Here is a 20,679-nt window from a genome sequence, read left to right as displayed (position 1 = left end):
CAGTTGTGGAAGGGTGATTTTATGGGGTTTTGTTCCAACCAAAGAAACTGGGCATCTTGCACCAACTGAGTCGAACATTAATGTATTCTAGACTCAAATGTGCCAAGCTGTAGCAGTGCTGCTGGCACAGCTTGGCTGAAACTGGTTCATGCAACAGTTCAACAGTCCCGAAGCATAGCAGCAAACATACAACAGAATGGCTGAAAAAGAAAAGAATCGAGGTGTTGCAGTGGCCCAGTCAAAGTTCAGACTACAACCCGAATGAAATGCTGTGGCGACTATTAAGAGAGTTGTGCATAAACAAATCCCCACAAACCTCAATCAACTGAAAAAACACTGTAAAAAACAGTGAGCCAAAATTCTCTGCAAGCTTTTAAATCCTTTAGGTCTACTTTCTTTTTCACAATACTGTAGAACCTTTTACAGACTGCTCTATCAAGACAAAAAAAACAATTTGACAAAAACCTCATCGTTACATATCCATAAAAAGTTCTTTGACTTTCTCCTGCACCACAAGATTCAGTCATGTTTGACCTGTGTACTTTATACAGCCAATTTGCAATTAATCAGATCATGTTGAGAAATTTTATGCCTTGGATTTTCCCTCCTCTGGGCTCCACCAACCTGATCTCTGCAACAACACAATAAACACATTCAGTGATGAAAGTGTTTATCTATAATAGACCAGGACTGTCCTTCCCAACAGTTGAGACCTGTGTGTGTGGGTTGCATTTGCATAGTTTGAAATATATAACAAGCTTTCAGTTTGAGCCTCTTCATTTTACTACCCAGGCACACAGCAGGTCAGTGTAACAAGCCTGACGATCACTGTGCTTTGCTGCAATAAATGTGAACAGCCTCATTTGAAGAACACATCCTGAGAGAAAGGTAGGTTGAATGTATCATAATGACTTCAAACATATAGAAATGCACACACATAAACACACACACACACCTATCCTTGTCTTTGTTACATTGTAGGGCCACCTGTCCAAAACATGCATCGTCGGATCCAACTTTTCTGGTGGTTGTACAGCACTGAAAAAATCAGGCAATATCTCAGAAAAGACCTAAACCAAGCTGTCACTTGGTTTAGGTCAATAATCAATGACCAATCAAAGTAGAGTTACTAGACCAGACTAGAAACCGCATTCTGGGAACTTGTCAGGTATTTTGTAATTAAACAAAATTCGATTAAATATAAAGTTATTTTATTTGGTCCCCATACTTATTCTGCTTCCCATCCCATGACTGTGCTAACAGGTCTTTGTCCCCGCAATGTAATAAAGACAAACACACACACACACACACACACACACACACACACACAGATGCACAGAGGCTGAAACTCATTTTACTTCTCTGATGCTGGGTCGGGTTCCACTCTGGGAGGAGTTTTCTGTCTCGCAAGCCAATCAGGACAAGTGGAAACAGGTCAGGTAGCCGAAGAGGACCTCAGAGAGCGCAAAGGCAAGGCAGAGCAGCTACGCACACCAGGAGGTAAGAAAGCAAACACTCATTCATAGCCACATGCGCACCTTTAACTCTGTGGGATCACAGGTCTCCTCTGGGCTTCTGGTTGTACATCAGTGTATAAACGCAGATATACCAGCATGACTGCTTCTTTCTGTGTGTTTGTGTGCGTCAGGGTAGAAATAGGCCAGTCCCATTTTAGTCACTGAGATTAGGAAAGGGTGTTTTCAGGACTCAAGTGTCAGGGTTTGATGAAGAGCTAAAAATTACCATGCATCTCATCTCTGAATGTCATATAAACAGAGAGTTTTGAGTTTCATGAGTAAAATGTTTTATTTTCTGAATGAAGCTGCAGTGAAATTATTTTACTCTTTGGAACATTTTGCTACATGAGTAGATTAAAAAAAAATCCAGATGCTTAAATTAGTGATCTCACTTCTCATTATGAATGAATGAATATCCGATAATCTAGCAGACAGTTTCATGTTTCATTCTTAACTGGAGCATTTTGCTGCAATTGTTTAAAACCCTAAAAGCAATTTGAAATTAGGGATCAAGTCATCATAAATATTGTTGAATGAGATTGAATTACATTGGCAGACAAGCTGGATCGTAATTTTTTAAAATGAAGTTTAGTCCTAAAGCGATTCCCTTAGTTTTTGTCAGTCAGAATATTTGAAACTGTTATAAAAACATAGGAGACACATCAATGAATACAATATATGAGAGCTTCTGATTCATGCTGAAATGCCCTGAAGGTACATATCTATTTCACATTATTTCCCTGTAAATATAACTTAAGTTAATGTTTGCACCAGCAAATATCATAAAAGCAGCCATAACAGAAGCTGGCAACGTTGTGTTTGATTGGTTCGTGGTTAGAGCGTCAGGTTTTTAAATGGTGTTTGGCCCTGAGTCAGGTACGAGAAAAATCTTTTTTTTTTTTAAGTTTACAAAGATTTCACACTTATATGTTTTACTTTCTACTAGTGTTTGCTCACTTGATCTCACTGTAGCTTAAAAATATGTAAATATCATATATACAGACGGTGCTGCATTTCAGTGGTCTGCATTTAAAATTTTCAAAAACTTTTGGATCTTATTTGAAGAGTTTTAAAATGATTGTGGATTATGAATTAATACATTTAAAAAAGTGTTAAGGTCACTATGGTCTTGGAGTTAAATGTGTTTTGCCACTCCTGACTAATCTTGTAAATGTAGTTTAAAAAAGAACCCTTTAAAATCTATGCAAATTAAGCTGTTTCCAGTGCTCAGTGCTTCTGTTTGGCTGTGTTTTGGTCCGTCGCTGTGTGTGTCCATGTGAGCATAGATAGAAAGCAGGTCCCTCCTGTGTATCACTCGTCTATTTATAGTGAGAACAAATCCCAGATATGAGAGGAATCCTCCTACCACTTACAAGGCAAAGAGAGAGAGTTAGTGAGTGTGAAAGAGGGAGAGGGCAGAGAGAAGGAGAGAAAAGAAAGGAAGAGAAAGAGATGGAGAGAAGACAGGCAAATAGTGCGTGAGGAGTCAAACAAGAGCAGTGGGTGTAAAAAACCAAACATCAGAGGAAAGAGTTGTTTCATCGACTGGTAAGTTCAGTCTCCTTTACATAATGTTATGTCTATGTGCTGTGTTTTTATTGGCATGACGGTTGATGGCATTACTGTCAAAGTCATTCAGCTTTCTGTGGCTTTTTTAAGGATTATTATGTAAGTTTCTAAGGAGAACTCAGAGTATGGCAGGGGAAAAAATTAAGCCAAATTCTTTATTGAGTTCGGTTATTCAGTAATTGATGTGCACTTACTGCATTTATTCTTAATAAATCAACAGCCATCAACTTGGGAACTAAAATGATAAGGTAAAATCAAACCTTATCGGATTCATTATTTTGGGAAAGAGGAGGATTTGAAGGATTTGAATGGGATGCAAGATACAGTGTCAATCAAAGTGACCCAAACTTATATGCAAAGCTGCACCTCTTTAAAGTTTTATTGATGTGCAAGCAACAACATGCAGGCATACAGACTTTTTCACAGGTTTCATGAAATAAACTGGCATACCAATGTGTTGCTTCTGGTTTAAAAAACCTGAAAGCATAAATAATACATCCACCTGTGCCTCTTTGCCTCGTTGCATTGCAGACATGAGTGTGCAAAGTGAAAGGGCCTTTCAGACTCTGCAGTGTGGCGTCACTGAGGCGGCTGCTAGGGGCAGCCAACATTAATATCATCACGTAGTGGAAATGTGTATTTCAGCGGTGTCCATGTTTTTACTCTCAAGGACAGAAAAGCTTTTTCCTTCCTTCGTTTTGTTGTACAAAAAACATTGGAGAAACCAGTGGACATCTGGCCCTCTTAGCTACTAGGAGATAAGATAAATAGGCCGTGGAAACTTTAATGATAGTTAACCACTTGTTGCTTGGAGTGGATTTGTAGTTTATTTATAGTTAAAAGGAGGGGAGCAAGTAAAAAATAACTGCAAAGTGGTGAGAGACACTTTTGTTCCATTTGAAAAGACCCATGTAAGTGATCCTTAAAAGACACACAGACGTGTTTCTACTTCAAGAACGAATAATTGTTAGGTGGAGGAAACAAAGACGGACTTCTGACCTTTGACAAGGAGACTAAAGTTTTATTTTTAATTGCTGTTTGGTTGGTTTAAGAAATTTTGGTTTAGCTTACTTCTAATCTCAACCATATTTGGTTTGGAAAGCCATCATCTGGGTTAAAATACTCCCTTATACAACATTAAACATGTGCTAATACGCTTCACTTCCTAGATTACCAGAGTGCTCAGTTTCACCCCATCTAAACAGGCTTTAGTGACATCTCTGTTTTTTCTTATAGGAGTCAATCAACTTTGGAGGATGTGAGATATTAGTGAACCAATTATTAGTTAACAAATAATACTGGTTTGTGAATTAGTAATGACACCAAAGTACAGCACTATTGTGGTGGAAGGTTACACAGTCAGACCATCGCTACTTGCAACTGTCTATGCTGCTGATAGATAGGGCCGCTTTGGAGTAAATGGATGCATAACTACTAGACAGGAGCATAACCTCGTTCAGTACAAGCATATAGACTCTGACCTACATGGGATAAAAACCCAACTGGTATTAGCACTGCTAGTGTTAACCACACTCAGGCTATTTTCTTCCTTTTAGACTTTTTGATTTATCTTAATTTAAGTTTAACTGATTAGGATATGGACATACATTGTTTTTAGCATTTTTAGTTCATCCTTGTTAACAGGGCATGGACATGTCCATGAACATGTCCATGCCTGATGGGCCAAGAAGGTACTGTAGATGGATTGCAGTAATAAAGATTCAATTTGAAATTACTCCATGTGTACAATTTCATATTTCTTTATTTTTATTCATTTATATAAAAGTGATTTTTATTTCAATTTTCATATGAATAAAGAATTTTATATTAAAACTGGTAGGTGCTGGTTAGTTTTTTATATTACTCACTACTCTTCCCTAAACTTACCACTCTATACTGCAGTCTATGTCGCAGTGTCAAGTGGGTCACACATTGGCTTTATCACTCCGCAAACGATTTGGTGGCACCAAAGGGATTTTTTGGGTTTTGGCTACAGACGCAGTGACAGCTATGGCCACACATGGCAGTTATTGAAAAGATAGTGCAAACACACAATAAGGGAAGCTTATGACACACAACACTGTTTGAGATGAAATGAGCAAGATTGCTTTCAGTTTCCTACACTTTAATTGATGTCTACTTTTAGATTTCGCTAAACAACCAATACGTGCCTTGCTTGCCCCGGTAAAACACTGCTGTTTCTTTCGTAGGTTCTGCTCATGTTGTGATATGAATACAGTTGGCTGAAAAAAGTTCATAGCAGTAAAGGTGGTGAAGCAGCACACTGGAATTTTGAAGAGTTACCCTCTTTAGCTACAACTTTATAGCAATAAAAACTGTACAAAAATGACGTTTATCATTCACACTGCTGTGTACCATGTTACATTACTGAATTACAGAATCTAGAAGAAGAAATTTGACAGTCGTAGCAGTAGTAATTTTTCTATTTAGCCTTTTTTTCTATTTTACCTTTACATCAATCCAAAAGTCGTCACAAAGGTGAAATTGAGGTACTTTTATATTGGCAGTCACTCTGTCTCCCTCTCATGAATGATTCAGAGAACAGTTCCTCTACCTGCTTCACTCCCCAAGAGTCGCTAAGCAACTGAAATGGTATCTCGGGCCTTGAAAACCACAGGAACTGAGTACCAGTGCCCCCAACATGCATACACATGCTCACAAGTACACAGAACAAAGATCCAACACACCTGAATGTCTGTGATCTATGCTTCCTGCAGGTCAGCGGACTCACCAGGGGGATTATGTCCAAACCTTCGACCAACGTTAAGGCCCTTCAGGTAAAGGTTTTTCTTCCATCTGTATGCACAGTAAGGTGGATGTGTCTTCAAAACGTTGTGTGTTACCTCCTGCATGATATTAACTTTACAAAAGTGAAGGCAGAATAGAAGACAACTGAAATGCACAGTAACTCTTCCTGCTCCTCAATAAAGACAAATTCAGGTTTCCACATTAAAGTATTTATTCATGAAGGCAAATGCTGAGTTCAAACTGTGCATATACATTATCAAGGCATTGTCAGTGCAGGGTTTTAGCAAGGCGAACATATGCAGAGCAGTTTCTTTGTGTTGGTGGCTTTCTGTGTGTTTCCTCCATCAGCTCACTTCTCATTGTGCTCATTTTCACGTCTAACCATGGGATAGGCATCAGAACAGTTTCTTTTTTATTAACAGTACAAACATGAGGTTCACAGTTCAGTTTCCACCAAAGAGTCCATCATCACTTTATCACATAGAAAAAAAGCAGTGCGACTTCACATTATAAATATTTGGATGATAAAACCCTCTTTATACTTCAGTGTCAGTAGCTTTGCACGTTTTAGCTTATCAATAACGAATCTTTTAATTGCCTTAGCTTCAAACATTTTCAAAAGCATACCGTGGGTTGCATTATTAGAGGTTTTCCAGACAGCTATTGTTTTCCATTTATTAATTATTGCCTAAATACCCTTTAATATTCCATCAGATGATGATTTTCTGCGTTTTGGGGGTTTTTTTTTAAATTAAACTTTTCTCCTTAGCCTCCTCTTAGTGTATAAGACAAGTCTAGAACTTTCAGGATGTCTATTTGCAACCTGTTGCCAATTCAGTGTCAAGTAGCAAAGATTTGGGGAAGAGCCAACACATGCATGGAAGATAGTCATGTAAAGATAATGGTTGTACAAAGTCAATGTAGTCAAAATCAGTTTGCAAATAAGGATAAAAGGTTGTAAATTAAACATAATCTGGGTTTTGTTGAATAAAGACAGCTAAAATGAACTTTAATAATCCCATAGAGAAATTTTGCATTGTTACAGAAGAAGTGTGATAATGACAAATGCCTTGGTAGACATAGTTACAGAGAAACATTTGCACCCTTCAAACTGCAACCATAGGCTGTACTGGTGCATACAAGTAACATACAAATATAACACTAGAATTTAACTTAACAAAAAGTGGAACCAAGACTTTTTGAATGGGCCATTAATAGATAAACCGCATAGCAAACCATAATATTTGTTAGATATCTATATTACAAAATGCCTCTAAAGCAAGCTTCCCTCATAAGCTGTGCACAGACATACTTACCTGCTAATTATTGTTAAATAAAACACTAATAAGTACTAAGATTTCACTCACCAAACAGATTTGTTGTGACCACATTATTAAATTAAAATGCTTTGAAGGCACCGACAACACTAATACAGTGGACAGGTCTATGTCATGACTTAAATTAATGGAGATCAGGTGAAGCCTTGCAGAAAGCATCTGGTTGCCTAACTATGACTGGCATGCTACCTATACCTGTAATATTAGATATACTTGAAAAAACAAACAAACAAACAAACAAAACCCTGTACAGCTCTTATGAAGGGATGACCCAAACCACCACACAAGAGTTTTCTATACAAGGGTGCAAATGTTTATTTGTGCCCTAAAGTTGACCATGTTAAACATGTATCTCTATGATGGACTGAATCACTTTTGAAGCCACCCTCAAGTGGCTTTGGCACCTTCATTTTCCATGTTGCCCTAATTTTTTAGCCTCAGGGGTTGCCAGAGATTCAGGAGCATCAGCAACCATGTATGCACTGTATATTGACAAAAAGGAAGAAGATGATGTGGAATCAGAAAGGCCAGTGCAAATGCGAGAATATTATAGGGATAAATAAGTCAGCTGAGCATCAGTAAAAGCAGGTTTTCACAACAGACTCTGTTTACAGCTGCTTCAGAGAGCAGCAACAGTTTGACTAAGAAAGCAACTTTAAAAACACGTACGCAAGAAATGGAAACCAGAGGCTGTCTGAGGGAATTCAGTTGTTATGCTTTTGAAAACAGTTGACAGTCAAGTAAATTAAGTCAAATCTGTAGTTCAAGTCTTAAACTTTCATAAACATCAGCATGGTAATTCAGTTTAACATATTCCTATATAATACAGACATAATGGTACTAGAATGTGGCAGTAACAAGAAAAAAATCAAGTCTGGTTATTGAGCTTATTTGTACGTTTGTTTGTTTTTCTCTCAACAGGATTAGTCTGTGTGTCTGTTTTTCTTCCATTTACCTGTCAGATACTGAGGTCTTTCTTCTTATCTAGGCTTTCCTGTCATGTTCACATAAAGTTATAACAACGGCTAGTCAGCAGGCGAGCTTAAAGGATTAGTTCACCTTCAAAAAACATTAACAGAATCAATCGAAATGCGGAGGTATACTGTAGTTCAGTCTCAGCCTCTTCCCAGACTCACAGCTAGTGTTGACTTTGTAGGGTATCGTCTCAGACAGCTTCTCTCCCACTTCTTCTTCACATACTGTATATGTGGATGTGGTTAGCAACAAGGTTAATGATGATAAATAAGTAGAGGTTTGGAGCTTTGGTGCAGTTGTTTAGATAAAAAAAAAACAGTCTGAAGTGTGTTGCATAAGCTGTTTGGAGAAAGTTCACACATACACTGTACTTTATGCAACAGCTGGGCCCCTACAAAATGTGGAATTTACCAGTGTTTTCTTCCCTGGTTATTGCTAAGACTATTATAATTATTAAAATGATGAGTAGAAAATATATTGGATCTAAACTTTATGAGGAATGAATGAAAGACTTGTACATGCCCAGGGAATTTTAAAGAGATCTCTATGGTTTTAGGAAATCAGCAGATGCCTTCAATAAAATCTGCACAGTGAGAAAACATGAACATTACCTATAGCCTGTGAGTACAGTAAACACTGCAGATGTGTAATATTTTATTAATATCATATGAGGTTAAAACACAGACTTAGCCTCTTAATCAGATGTTTAAGTGTTATATTATATCTTTTATTTGTTTCTGTGCTGTACTGAAGAGGTGTTGAACAAAAGAGAACATGCCAATCACATGTTTTCTAAACTTTAGGTAATCTACAGTTTATCACAGCTTGAACCAGATTTTTAGAACTCTGTATACTTAACTTTGCAATCAGATAAATGTTTCATTTATGTTTATCTAAACCTCAATTCATTAGTCGGAAAAGCTAAAAGTGAGTTGCTATAATGGTTTTTCAGCTGGTCAAATGTGGCAAATGCCTTAACATTGCAGTCCCCATATTATGTGGGAGCTCAGTTTACTTGGCTGACTTTATGTCACTTCATGTTGTACTACTTTCTTTCATCAAATTACTGGGAGTACTATGAAAACTTACTTGAATCATTAATAGTTTTGTTATTTTTCTATTAAAATTTGAGAGAAAATCGGGTTACTGAGATATGCATGCTTGGTCTGCTTTGCCCAAATGTCTAAAGCTGTTAAGTTTACTGTCACAGGAAATCAGGGGGGAAAAGCTGATACTAGCGGACATTTAAAAGTATTATTGTCAAATACATAAACAAAACTACATAACTACAAAGATAAAACTGAGATGGTTTATGGGGATCAGCGGGGCATTTTCGTATCCAAATAAATCAGGTAAATCTACTGGTTTGCTCTCAAACTTTATGATCTTTTAACAGCTGATGGAAAAATAAAAGCCTGAGCTGCAATAAACATTTTTTTTTTCCTATGCATGGGAGGCTCAGATTGAATTACAGCATGTGGTTTTGTTTTCTTGAAAATGGATTTTGAAGCGCAATGACTGAATTTTCATTCTGGGGTGAAATATTCCTTTAATCTTTGGGTTGTGCCAGTGGTGTGCAGGGACATGAATGCTGACGACACGCCAAGCATAAAGACAGCAAACGATTCCAGCCAAAGCAACGTTACAGTGATACAAATTCAGCAAACATGCTGCAAATGAGGCGATTTACCTTCCCTCACCAATCTCAAAACCTTAACGTCTGTAAAATATATAACTCTTTCATAGAACAACATCCACTGACATCACTGACACACATCACACTCCCACTCTGTACAGCTGTACAATGTGAGCTTATATACAATACATTACAGTACAAATACAAAACACATCAAATCCAGGTGGTAGGACGTTGGGGCAGGCAGCAGTAGAACATCGAGTTAGCAGGCAGATCGCTGTTATCTCTGTGTGTGTGCGTGGGTGTGTCTGTGTATGTCTGTCTGTTTGTCTGTCTATGTTTAAGCATGTGTCTCCCAATTTTCATAAAAACACAAGTCCCTTTTTAGGGACAGGATGTTAACGAGGAAGCAGTGGCCATAATCAAAACATTGGGTTTTGAGAAAACAGCAGGAGCCTGCACACACACACACACACACACACACACACACACACACACACACACACACACACACACACACACACACACACACACACACACACACACACACACAATCACGTACATAGCCCAGACAGTTGAGTATCAAGTGTTGAAAGGGTCTCATTGGCTGTTTTCACTGTCATTCAGGCTAATTTGAACATCCCGATGGGAGCTCTGCGTCCAGGGGCGGGACTTCCTGTCAAGAGGAGAGAGGACACAGTAGAAACAGAAGAGGTGAGATAACACATTTCACACCCAGTCCACTGGTCTGCATTTTCCTCATCCCCACTCTACCCACACCTCAATGTCAGTGGGCAAACAGAGACAGACACAGCTTGTGTCAGCTTGTGGAGCTGATGCTTTTTTTTTCACATCGTGGTCATATTTAAATTGTAAATTCAACATATGCATGACCACCTCATGGATCTGCATATATTTACAACTTGAATTTTCCTGACCCAAATGAGCTGAATATGGATACAAATGTATTTTAATATCGTCTTGAAAACTAAAAAGTAAACGCAAACATTTCCTAGTTTGGCTCTATTCCGCTTTTGTGCTTCTAATGTAAGCTTTTATTGTAGAATTAGAGTTTCTTATTAACTACTGTGTAAGTGTTGCTGAGTTTTACATATTTAAAAGGCCAATCTAGGGAATGGCTTTGCAAATTAACTTGGGCTATGAATGCTGTAGTGTGTGGCATGGTAATAAAAGAAACATTTCCTCAACTTTGTTTATTTATTCTAAGCAGATTTTATTTTCTGACCACTTTATAATACAATATAGTATAATATAAGATATAACAAAAAACTACAAAATTAATTTCCTGAGAACTGCATTTAATTGACATTAAAAAGGAAATAGCAAGCTACTTTCTAGCTACATATTTTTATTCTTATTTTACCCTTACTTATCTTATATTGGCCTTCTATGAGGTTCCTCAGTTTATCCTCTATCGGAAACAGGTAGTTTTTGCTGCTGTCTCTTTAAGGCCTTCCCTAAAAGCTCACATTGTTTTGACTAGACAGCTTAAGCAGCAGCTTCATTTGCAATCTGTCCCTTTATAAGATGATGAAGTTTCTCTTTAAATATATGTAAAAGTAATGCTGCCATCACCTCACACACAATTTCTTTTTTAAATCAGGATCCTTCACCTCCAAGCGCTGCAGCCCAGTCACCAGAGGAGAAGAAATTGCCAGGAGCAGTGAAGCTACCTGGGCCTGCTGTTAACCTTTCAGAGATACAAAACGCCAAGAGTGAACTACGATGGGTCACCAAGGAGTAACATGTAGGTTTGATTGTAGTTCCCTTCATTTTTGCAAGAATCCAAAGAAAATAAAACATTATTAATACACTATAATAAGGAAAATTATTTTTTTAAAATATTATATAGGATGTGCAAGTCAATCTCTAAACTTCCATAAAGTTAAGTTTTTAATGTGATGTAATCTTTAAAAGGACAAATTCCAAAACCAGGAAGAAAAACACTAAAACTATATTTTAAATACAATACAGTACCAATAGTATTGTAGCTTTAGTTTTTGAATAGGTACACAGTACTGTAGTTAAAAAAAGTAAAAAGTTTGATGTCAATCAAGCTTGCAAGTATGTTTGTGAATTGAGTTATAAGGAGCTTAAATTCAAAATAGGGACTATTTGTATAATTTCTATTTGTCCCTTACCTGGTAATATGCGTATTTGTCAGAACGCTTTCCTGACAGCACTAAAGTTTCCATCAATACTATGTAACTGCTGCTTATTTTAATATTTAATATGCAGGTCTTTTGTGTGATCCGTGATGTAGATAGGCTGTGTTTATAAAGTCCAGAGTAAAAGATGCAAATCGCAACCAAACTACCGAAAGGAATTACAAAGATGACAAACTGCAAGTACTTTGTGAAGGATGCAAAACCAGTTTGAGTGCAAGAAAAAAGTAAATCATTTGCTAACTCGGCAAACACAAGTGTACATATAAAGAGAGAGAAGCATACTGTGTTTGATGTTACTGAGAAAAGTGAAGAATACTAAGGTTAAAGTTCTCCACAGTTAACATTTGAGACATGTCTACAATTCCTGTCCAATTCAGATTTTTCCACTTAATTCAAGTTTATTTATATAACACTAAATCGCAACAACTGTCACCTCAATGCATTTTGTAGTAGAAGGAAGAGACCATACAAATTTCTGGTGAAAACCCAACAATAAATAAAAAACCCTACGAGTAAGCACTTTGTGAAGCTGTGAAGGAAAAACTCCCTTTCAACAGGAAGAAACCTGCAACACAAACAGGCTCAGCCATCTGCTGTGACTGGTTGGTGACTAAGGGGAAAGAAAAAAGCAAAGGCAGACAGGACAAAACACAAGCTAAGAGAGAGAGAAGACAAAACTGTAATGACACGCTGCAGTGGTATATAAACATGTGGGGAGTGAAATAAGGTAAGAGAAGAAGTGCTCAGTGCACCACACAAAGTCCCACAGCAGCAGTAGTGGCTCAGATCCAGCCCTAACAATAAGCTTTATCAAAAGTAAAGTTTTTAGTCTATTTTTAGAAGTAGAGAGGATGTCTGTCTCCCAAATCCAAACTGGGAACTGATTCCCTTAGGAGAGAGTCCTGAAAGCTGAAGGCTCTGCCTCCCATTCTACTCCTAAAACTATAAACAAGCCTGTAAAGTGCTCTGTTGAAATAATATGGTACTAGGAGGTGTTTAAGATATGATGGGAATATTCAAGATTTTGTATGTGAGGAGAAGGATTTTAAATTTGATTCTAATTTAATGAAGATAAGCTAATGTGGGAGAAATATGCTCTCTTTTTCTAGGCCTCGTCAGTACTGTCCTTATAGTGTTTTGGATTAACAAATGTCTTTTGAGGGAACTTTTAAAACAATCTACAATAAAACCCAAAAAGCCAAGAAGAAATGAATGTGTGAACTAGCTTTTCAGTATCACTCTGAGACAGATTGTTTCTGATTAGATTATGCAAGGTCATAAATCTTAAATAATACAAGAAAGCAGCCTTGTAAAATATTGCCTAAGGGAAGCATGTTTAATGTAAATGATACTGGACCCAGCACAGGACCCTGTGGAACTCCATAATTGACTTTAGTCTGTGAAGACAGTTCATTTCCTTTAATGTATCCTAATCTCGGTAGTAAAGTACTGTGGTCAGTGATACTGTATCAAATGCTGCACTGAGGTCTCACAGGACTGCAATTTAAGAATTTTTGAAATAAGGAAGGTTGGAGATTGGTCTATAATTAGCAAAGACAGCTGGGTCAAGTAAAGGCTTTTTATAGTAGTGTTTTCATTACAGCTACCTTGAAAGCTTATAGTACACATTCTGTTGATACAGATACTGTGATCACGTTTAAAATTGCATCAATTATTGGTAAGATTTCTTTGTACAATCCTTTCGGAATTAGTTCTAATAGAAGTAGAGTGTTTTGTTTGGTACATCTGGGTAAAACTAGAGTAAAGAGAGTTTTAATTTGGGGTTTTAATATTCGGTTTTATTGAGGCTATCTGAAACTTACTGAGTGTGGTTTTGCAAGTTAGGGTAAACTTGACCTCATTTCTAGCTCTGTGCTTTCATTCCTGGACTCTACCAGAGTAGGTTTGCATGTGTCTTGGTGCAACTCCTCAGTTAATCCACTGTCCTCTTCCTATAATGGCACCTTTCCTTGAAGTCAGCACTTGGCTGCCTTTGTTTCTGCAAACAAAAGTTACTTCTTGTAGAGTCATAAAACAATCTGTAAACCTCCTAGAAAACATAATTAAGCATTCTTGAATCAGCAGTTTCTGAGAATCTGACCCAGAAGATGAGAGTGAAAAACGCAAACGTCCACAAAAATGAAGATGATAGGAGAATGTTTCCATTTGGTAAATATTATGCTCATTAACTTGTAATTGTGGTATAAAACAGTGGATTTAGTCTTTTAATCACAAGCTCTATAAAACAGTGTCTACATATGTCCCTTTTAATAGGTGAGGGAAATTTTCTGAAATGCTGACTGGACTGCAAACACTGGATACAGTTACGTATAGTATAATGTTTTTCTGCTGTTGCCAAGTGCTCATGATCACTTTTAACATATTAAAATCAGCTTACAAGAGTTGCTTAGTTAAATTTAAATATGCTATTTGTCTTCCATGAAACAGTGGTCACAAGCCATTCAGCCTGAATATTAATACAACACATCATTCCAGCGACACAAAGCTAATTACACCTTCAGCTATTCACTTGTCTACATAACTTTTTATACAGCTTCATCTTTTAGCATTAGCCTAGCTGAAAGTTGAGCTGCATTCTGAGATTTGTTTTTAAACAAAATACTTCTCCTTGAAGCAGTTCGGGTTTCTAGGGTTTAATCCCAGCTTTTTTAACCTCCTCCTAGTGTAGCCAGCTGTCGGTCACTGCGGCTAATTAAAGAACTGATAAGCAGTGAACAAACTTTCACAGTTGGAGCAGGTGGATGGGAGCTATGTGCCTGAGGTGACCATATTAGGGAGATCACTCTCACTAACATCACAAAGGGCCAAGAGCAGAAAAAAAACAGCTGGAGGCCAACTGTTTAGAGCAGTTTGAAGCCTGCGCTTACTTGGACTCATGCTGACCTTCACTACTTGAAACTCTGCCCGTGTTTAATATGAGAATCCTCACTATATAACCACTATGTTAGAAGGGTTATGTGATGAGTTGATAATGTCTCCAAACTGTTTGAAGAGTTCATGAATGACCACGAGAGACACCTATAAGAATATCAAATACATCTTTGTCTAGAGCAAAGATATGCAGAGTTAAAAAGTCACACTGGCATCTTGCAACAATTACAGTCTGTGATATAGTGTCTTTTAATAAATATTTAGCGCTATTGTATATCTTTTACATCCTACCCTAACCGGATACTCAAGTTGGTCTACTTATATCTCTGTAAATGTGTGCTAAATGGTGAGGCATTGATCTTGTATGGTGCTGGTGAGTATACACAATAATTACTTGCAGTAGTCGCAGTTCGCCACATGGAGTCAGTGTGGGCCGCTCAGCCTTTGTTTGGGTCAAGCAGCGTGTGTGTTGATGCCTCTGTGTGTGTGTGTGGGCTGGACGGGTTGAGTCAGATGCTATATTTATACTTTATGGGTGTGTGTGTGTTTTAGAAAATGAGTGTGAGCGCTGAGTGGCAGTCTGTGCTGCAACTTTCCCAGCGGGACACAGAAACCACAATATCCAAGCACTGCTGCTGCTGTGCCCAGCCCAAGCCACGTGGGTGTGCTGTGTAGGTGTTCTAAATGAGAGAGAGAAGAGATGGAGTAACAAAAGCAGAAGCTGGTTAAAGTTTTAACATGGAAAATTATTCCAAACAGCAACAACAACAGCAACCACGTACTAGCTGTTTGGTATTCTGTACAAGGGAAACAGAAGAATAACGTAAATTTAAACCGGTTTTACTTGGGATGGTTCATAATAGAAGTCCATAGATATTTATTAGCTTGCATCTATATAAACTATATAAACACTATCCTCATACATCTGTTATCATGATTATTGTTATTATTGTTTAACAGTTCTTTGTACAGTTTATAAAGAGCACACTATGGAGACTCTTTTGATACAGCACCTCCAGCAATTTTCATTCCAGTGTTCACCTGAAAGTCAAACCCATCTGTGTTTGTTTACCATTTTTTCCCAGAGTTGTGGATATTAATCTGCTGCTAAAACTGCCTAGGCTCTTTGGCGAGTGGTTTTCCACAAGATTTTGGAAGCTGCCTGCAGGGATTTGCTCTGTGCAAAAAGCATTGGACAGGACTGTGGACACGAAGTTCCACTCAAAACTGGCAAACGCTTTTATTTATGAATCTGGCTTCATGCATGGGGGAACTGTCTTGCTGAAACAGGCTGGAAATTTCCCAAAACTGTTGGCACAGAGTTGGATCACTTTATTAACTAAATATCATTGTTTACAGCAGCATTATGAATTTCTTTTACAGGAGCGAATGGGCCTCAATTTACAAAACAGAACCCCAGATGTGAAGTAGAGAAAAGTATGGCTGTCCACGTACTTTTGGCCAAGAGCTGAGAAGCAAATCTCTGACCAACATTTGCTGAAGACAAAAAAGCAAAGCAAAACTTCAATGGATTTCTTGTTTATTACTCCAAGAATATGAGGCAGGCTTTTTGAATGGTCAGCACCGCTAATTGCACATGAGAATGTTTCTATATTTCAGCTACCAGTAGTAAACTGGCCTTCTCCTCATCGTCTAGAATGTCACAGACAGTCTGTCAGGGGTCGGCAGCTCTGAGACGGCTGATAGCAGCCAAAGAAAATCTCTCACCATGCCTTTATCTGCCTATTTTCTTCCAGGATTCTCCAGCCAGGCGGAGAGGAAAGCAGATAATCTTCATAGACACAGACTTGCCCACTGACTCTGAAGAATGGCAAAATACAACCCCAATCCCAATATGTTTGGAGATACTAATGCCTCAGTTTTTATAAACTCTCCTCCAATCAGTAGTTTCACACAAATATTTATTTATCTTTCCAATTAAATCATAATTTATACAACAATTTCAAATATTCTTGACAGTCTTGCTTCAGATAATATATCATTTGCCTGGACTTGTGAAGTGAGTGACTTGTGTTACAATTACAACATACTGTTAAGCATATTATCTGCTTTTCTGTTAAGTAGATGGTTAAAAAGGACATTTTATTGACAAGGAATATAAATTCGAGGAATCCATCTCAGCAACAAATAAACTCTGTGGTGACACTTCAGCTGTTCATCACTGATTTATATTGATACTTTATATTGATACAATAATAAATGTTTCCTTTGCTAATGTTGTATGTGGGGTTTAAGGTCAGCTGTACTGCTTTTGGGGGGGAATAATCATACGTTTGTTGTTTATTGTGATGTTTCCCAAAATGTCTTGAAAAAACACTGCAATAAATCAAAAAGGTTCTAAAAATCCTGTCCAAACTCGGTTTATCACTTATGCCTCCATCTGCTATTGCAAAAGACAACAGGAATGCAAGTGTCTTAATATTACTGATAGATGCCGATGCTACAGTATTGTTTGGTTTGTTTGTAATGTTAACTGACTGTGTAATGAGAAATGAGGTTTCTAAAGACCTACAGCTGGATAAATGAAAAAAGGGTAATTTTAGGCCATTGTTGGGTGGTTTTAGGCCAATATATCATGTGTTAATACAGATTTTGAGAGTATAAATGTAATGTTACTGTTAAAATGGTGAGGTGCAACCATGTATCATACACAACTAAAGTGTTGTGGATATAAATTTAATGTTACTGTGACAAAATAAAAAAATTATGACACTTTTAAAAGGTGTTATAAGTGCATAGAAAAACTGCCCGATTATTTCAGGATGTTTGCTAGGTGATTGCTAGGCAACACAATGACATCATAAAATTTGACATAGATAAGAGCCTTCAGGGGCCTAAGATGTACCTGTGTGCCATGTTTGGTTGCTCAACGTCTGATCTTAGAAGTTTGTGGACCTCTAACAACATGCACAGACAACAATTTTGTGTACTGTAGTAGGTGATCATATGTCTTTCTACATTTACTTAATCATTTTGAAATTAGCCACCCTACTGTGGTGGCATTAGGTCATACAATATCAGTTTTTCGGTTGGTGTATCAGTCTGGATCAGACTGATACATAACTTTTGGAGAGCCTGACAGTATATATTTAGATATTCATGGCCGTAGACCCAGAGAACGAATCCTGACTTTGTTGACCTGACTTTTCTCCTAGTGCCAGCGTGAGGCTTATATTTGTGTTTTTAAATGAAGCATCTTAGCGGCCACTGGATGGATTGCCGTAAAGTATAGCAAACATATTCTTGTTCTATTCTTGTCACCAACCAGGTGACAAAAATAGAGCAAATATATATTAGCTAAAAGTTGAGGAAACCGGACACGTGGAGCACAAAAGAAAAAGTGGCAGGTCTAATAATCTGTCTACAGCATGTAAAATGTATCTGAAAGTCATATCCTTCAGAAACAGAAAAGACCTGAAACAGGATGTGGGTCTTATCTATCTGGGTCTTAAGTTAATCCATCTGTTGTTTGCTAAAGCCGGTATCAGGTATGCCAGATTACACAAAAACTGGACTAAAAATCAGTGGCAACAGGTTTGATTGAGTGATAAATCCAAATTTGACTGTCAACTATCATCAATATGTATGGAGAAGATCAGTAGAGATCCACACTGCCAATGCAGTAACATGGGTAGGAGCACACACTAGAACACTATCAGTCATGGATTGGCCTCCCCAGAAGCCAGACCTCAATATTACTTAAGCACTGTGGGGTCATCTTGGCAGAGAACGGAACAAAAGGCAGCAAACATGCAGACGAGCTTTGAATGTCCTTCAGAAAGCCCAGAGAGCTATTCTTGAAGACTACTTAAAGAAATTACAAGAAAGTTGGGTTAAGGGAGTTCAGGCTGTGTTAAAAAAATAAATGTGGTCATATCAAATATTGACTTTCAAACTTGTTAGCATTGCACAAATTCAGTTTTTGCCTGAATGTATATTTTAATTAATCAATGCATGTATCTTATCAAAATACAAAGAAATGAGGCGTGGCTAAAGACTTTTAAAGATTACTGCAAAAAGAAATATTTTTATTGACTTGCTGGTTTTTATTGGTTAACCCTTAATAACCTCGTAATCCTGATGACCTTTGTTATCCTAATTCAAAATTTTTCTTTTGTAAATTTACTTCGTAACTGCTGATTAGCCTCGTCCATGTGCATGTGTCACCTTAGCACTTGACATTATTCTTGTGTCCTTGTCCTTTAAAAGAAAATATCATCTTCCTGGTGGAGTTCAGCGTGTGTATATCCGCTAACAAAGACTGCCTAAGAAAGGCGACAGGACATGACAGTAGTTTTCAGGGTGACATATTTAAAATGGATTATATCCTGGCTGAGACTTCTGGTCTTTTCATGTGGGTGTCAGGAGATTGGCAGTAAACAGAGTGTGACACTGATTTTAAAAAGAAATTGTCTGCTCAACCTGAAACTCTGACAAAACCAAATTAAAACTTCCTGTTTACTGTGATGGAAAATGTAGCCTGGAGTGTTGTTTTCACATTATTTGCAGCGCCTGAAGAGAGGGGAAAAAAATGAACTCTGGTATCTCCAGCTGTAATTATTTTTGAATTATGTGCATATGTAATAGGAATTTTTAGGGGGTTTAGGTAGAACTCGGTAGCACGACAATGCACAGACTCACTTTAATCATGATCTAAACCTTCAAATCCTACAGTTTGAATGGGCCACATATCAATCCTAACATCACTGTGCCCTCTTGAAGACAGATAAATACACACACAGAGCAGCTGTAGCTAAGTTTAGCTTCCATCGGGTCACAGTGGAATATTCAGTTTAGAGAGAAACAGTGGTGTAGATTTAACCACCATATGGGAGAATCTGACATTATGTGGGAAAGATTAAAAACACTTTGTAGTTTCAAAAAAAAAAGAAAAAAAAAAGGCGTGAGTCTGTTTTTTTTTTTTCTCTTTGTGAGTATCCCGTGTGTTGAATTGTGAACTGGTGTAACCCTTCCATAAAACAAACACACCCACGCGCACAAATACACACTCACCTCAGAGCGTGAGCCAGCATCTATTCAGAGACGGCGATCATAACTCTGAGCAAAATGGACCCTGCAAGAGCTTGTAAAGTGTGCAATAACGTGCTGTTTGCATACTGATGTGCATTTGTTTGTGTATTAGAGAAAGAGTGGCACCGCAGAGTAGCTCAGCAATAATGAGATAACAGTAAACACGTTAGTTAACTTGTAGCTTGATGCTTCATTATCTCTCCATTCTTTACGCCCACCATCGCCTCTATCCCTGCATAAAAATAATAGCATGACATCTATCTGTGTGATATTGACAGGCTGCAGGTCATAAAAAGGTTAAATGCCTCCCAAAAGGGCACGGATAGCTCTAATACCAAAAGCCATGAAGTGCTTGTGACACTTGACAAATCTTTGACAGCCTGGCAAAACTTCCGCAGGTTTGATATCTACGTCGCGCCGCATCTGCCGAGTTGTGTCTGTGCTACTATTCCTGTCACCATGAGAGTGCAGATTGGTGGCATGCCCTGGAATCTTGGTCCCAGACTGTAGCAGCTCTATTTACCAATGAGTTCATCCACTGGGATAGACACTAAAACCCTGCCAGGCTCTCTCTATGTCTCTTTGGGTGTGGGGTCAGGGTATTTATCCATGCATCTCCATGCTCGCTGGTTGGTTGGTGTGTATGATTCATGTGTGTACTTGGGTGATACTCCCTCTTGGAAACGGAGAAAAGGGCAGCAGACAAACACAAAACCAACAGAGCCAGGGTATCAGGGCAAGAG

General features: G+C 37.9%; 1 protein-coding gene across 3 annotated transcripts; it reads left to right on the top strand.

Moving 5' to 3' along the window:
- Positions 1-793: 793 nt before the first annotated feature.
- On the top strand, positions 794-17,254 carry smpx (small muscle protein X-linked). 3 transcript variants are annotated; one of them, XM_039617755.1, is made up of 6 exons: positions 794-888; positions 1,393-1,500; positions 5,825-5,884; positions 10,431-10,517; positions 11,428-11,571; positions 16,642-17,254. In XM_039617755.1, exons 3-5 carry the CDS (start codon positions 5,849-5,851, stop codon positions 11,566-11,568), a joined length of 264 nt encoding a protein of 87 aa, XP_039473689.1. In that variant the 5' UTR covers positions 794-888; positions 1,393-1,500; positions 5,825-5,848; the 3' UTR covers positions 11,569-11,571; positions 16,642-17,254. The 3 variants fall into 3 exon arrangements, with proteins under 3 accessions (XP_039473689.1, XP_031600891.2, XP_031600890.2); XM_031745031.2 differs by lacking the exon at positions 794-888 and having other exon boundaries at positions 1,383-1,500; XM_031745030.2 differs by lacking the exons at positions 794-888; positions 1,393-1,500 and adding an exon at positions 2,866-3,065.
- The last annotated feature ends 3,425 nt before the right edge of the window (positions 17,255-20,679 follow it).

The sequence above is a fragment of the Oreochromis aureus genome, linkage group 9 (genome assembly GCF_013358895.1).
Source record: "Oreochromis aureus strain Israel breed Guangdong linkage group 9, ZZ_aureus, whole genome shotgun sequence".
Classification (NCBI taxonomy): Eukaryota; Metazoa; Chordata; class Actinopteri; order Cichliformes; family Cichlidae; genus Oreochromis; species Oreochromis aureus.
Note: the sequence above shows the minus strand (reverse complement) of the source record. Positions and strands in the feature narration are given on the sequence as shown.

Coding starts and splice junctions, on each gene's coding strand:
- smpx (XM_039617755.1), top strand. CDS start 5,849: ATGTCCAAACCTTCGACCAACGTTAAGGCCCTTCAG. Junction 5,885..10,430: donor CCAACGTTAAGGCCCTTCAG/GTAAAGGTTTTT, acceptor ACTGTCATTCAG/GCTAATTTGAACATCCCGAT. Junction 10,518..11,427: donor ACACAGTAGAAACAGAAGAG/GTGAGATAACAC, acceptor TTTTTAAATCAG/GATCCTTCACCTCCAAGCGC.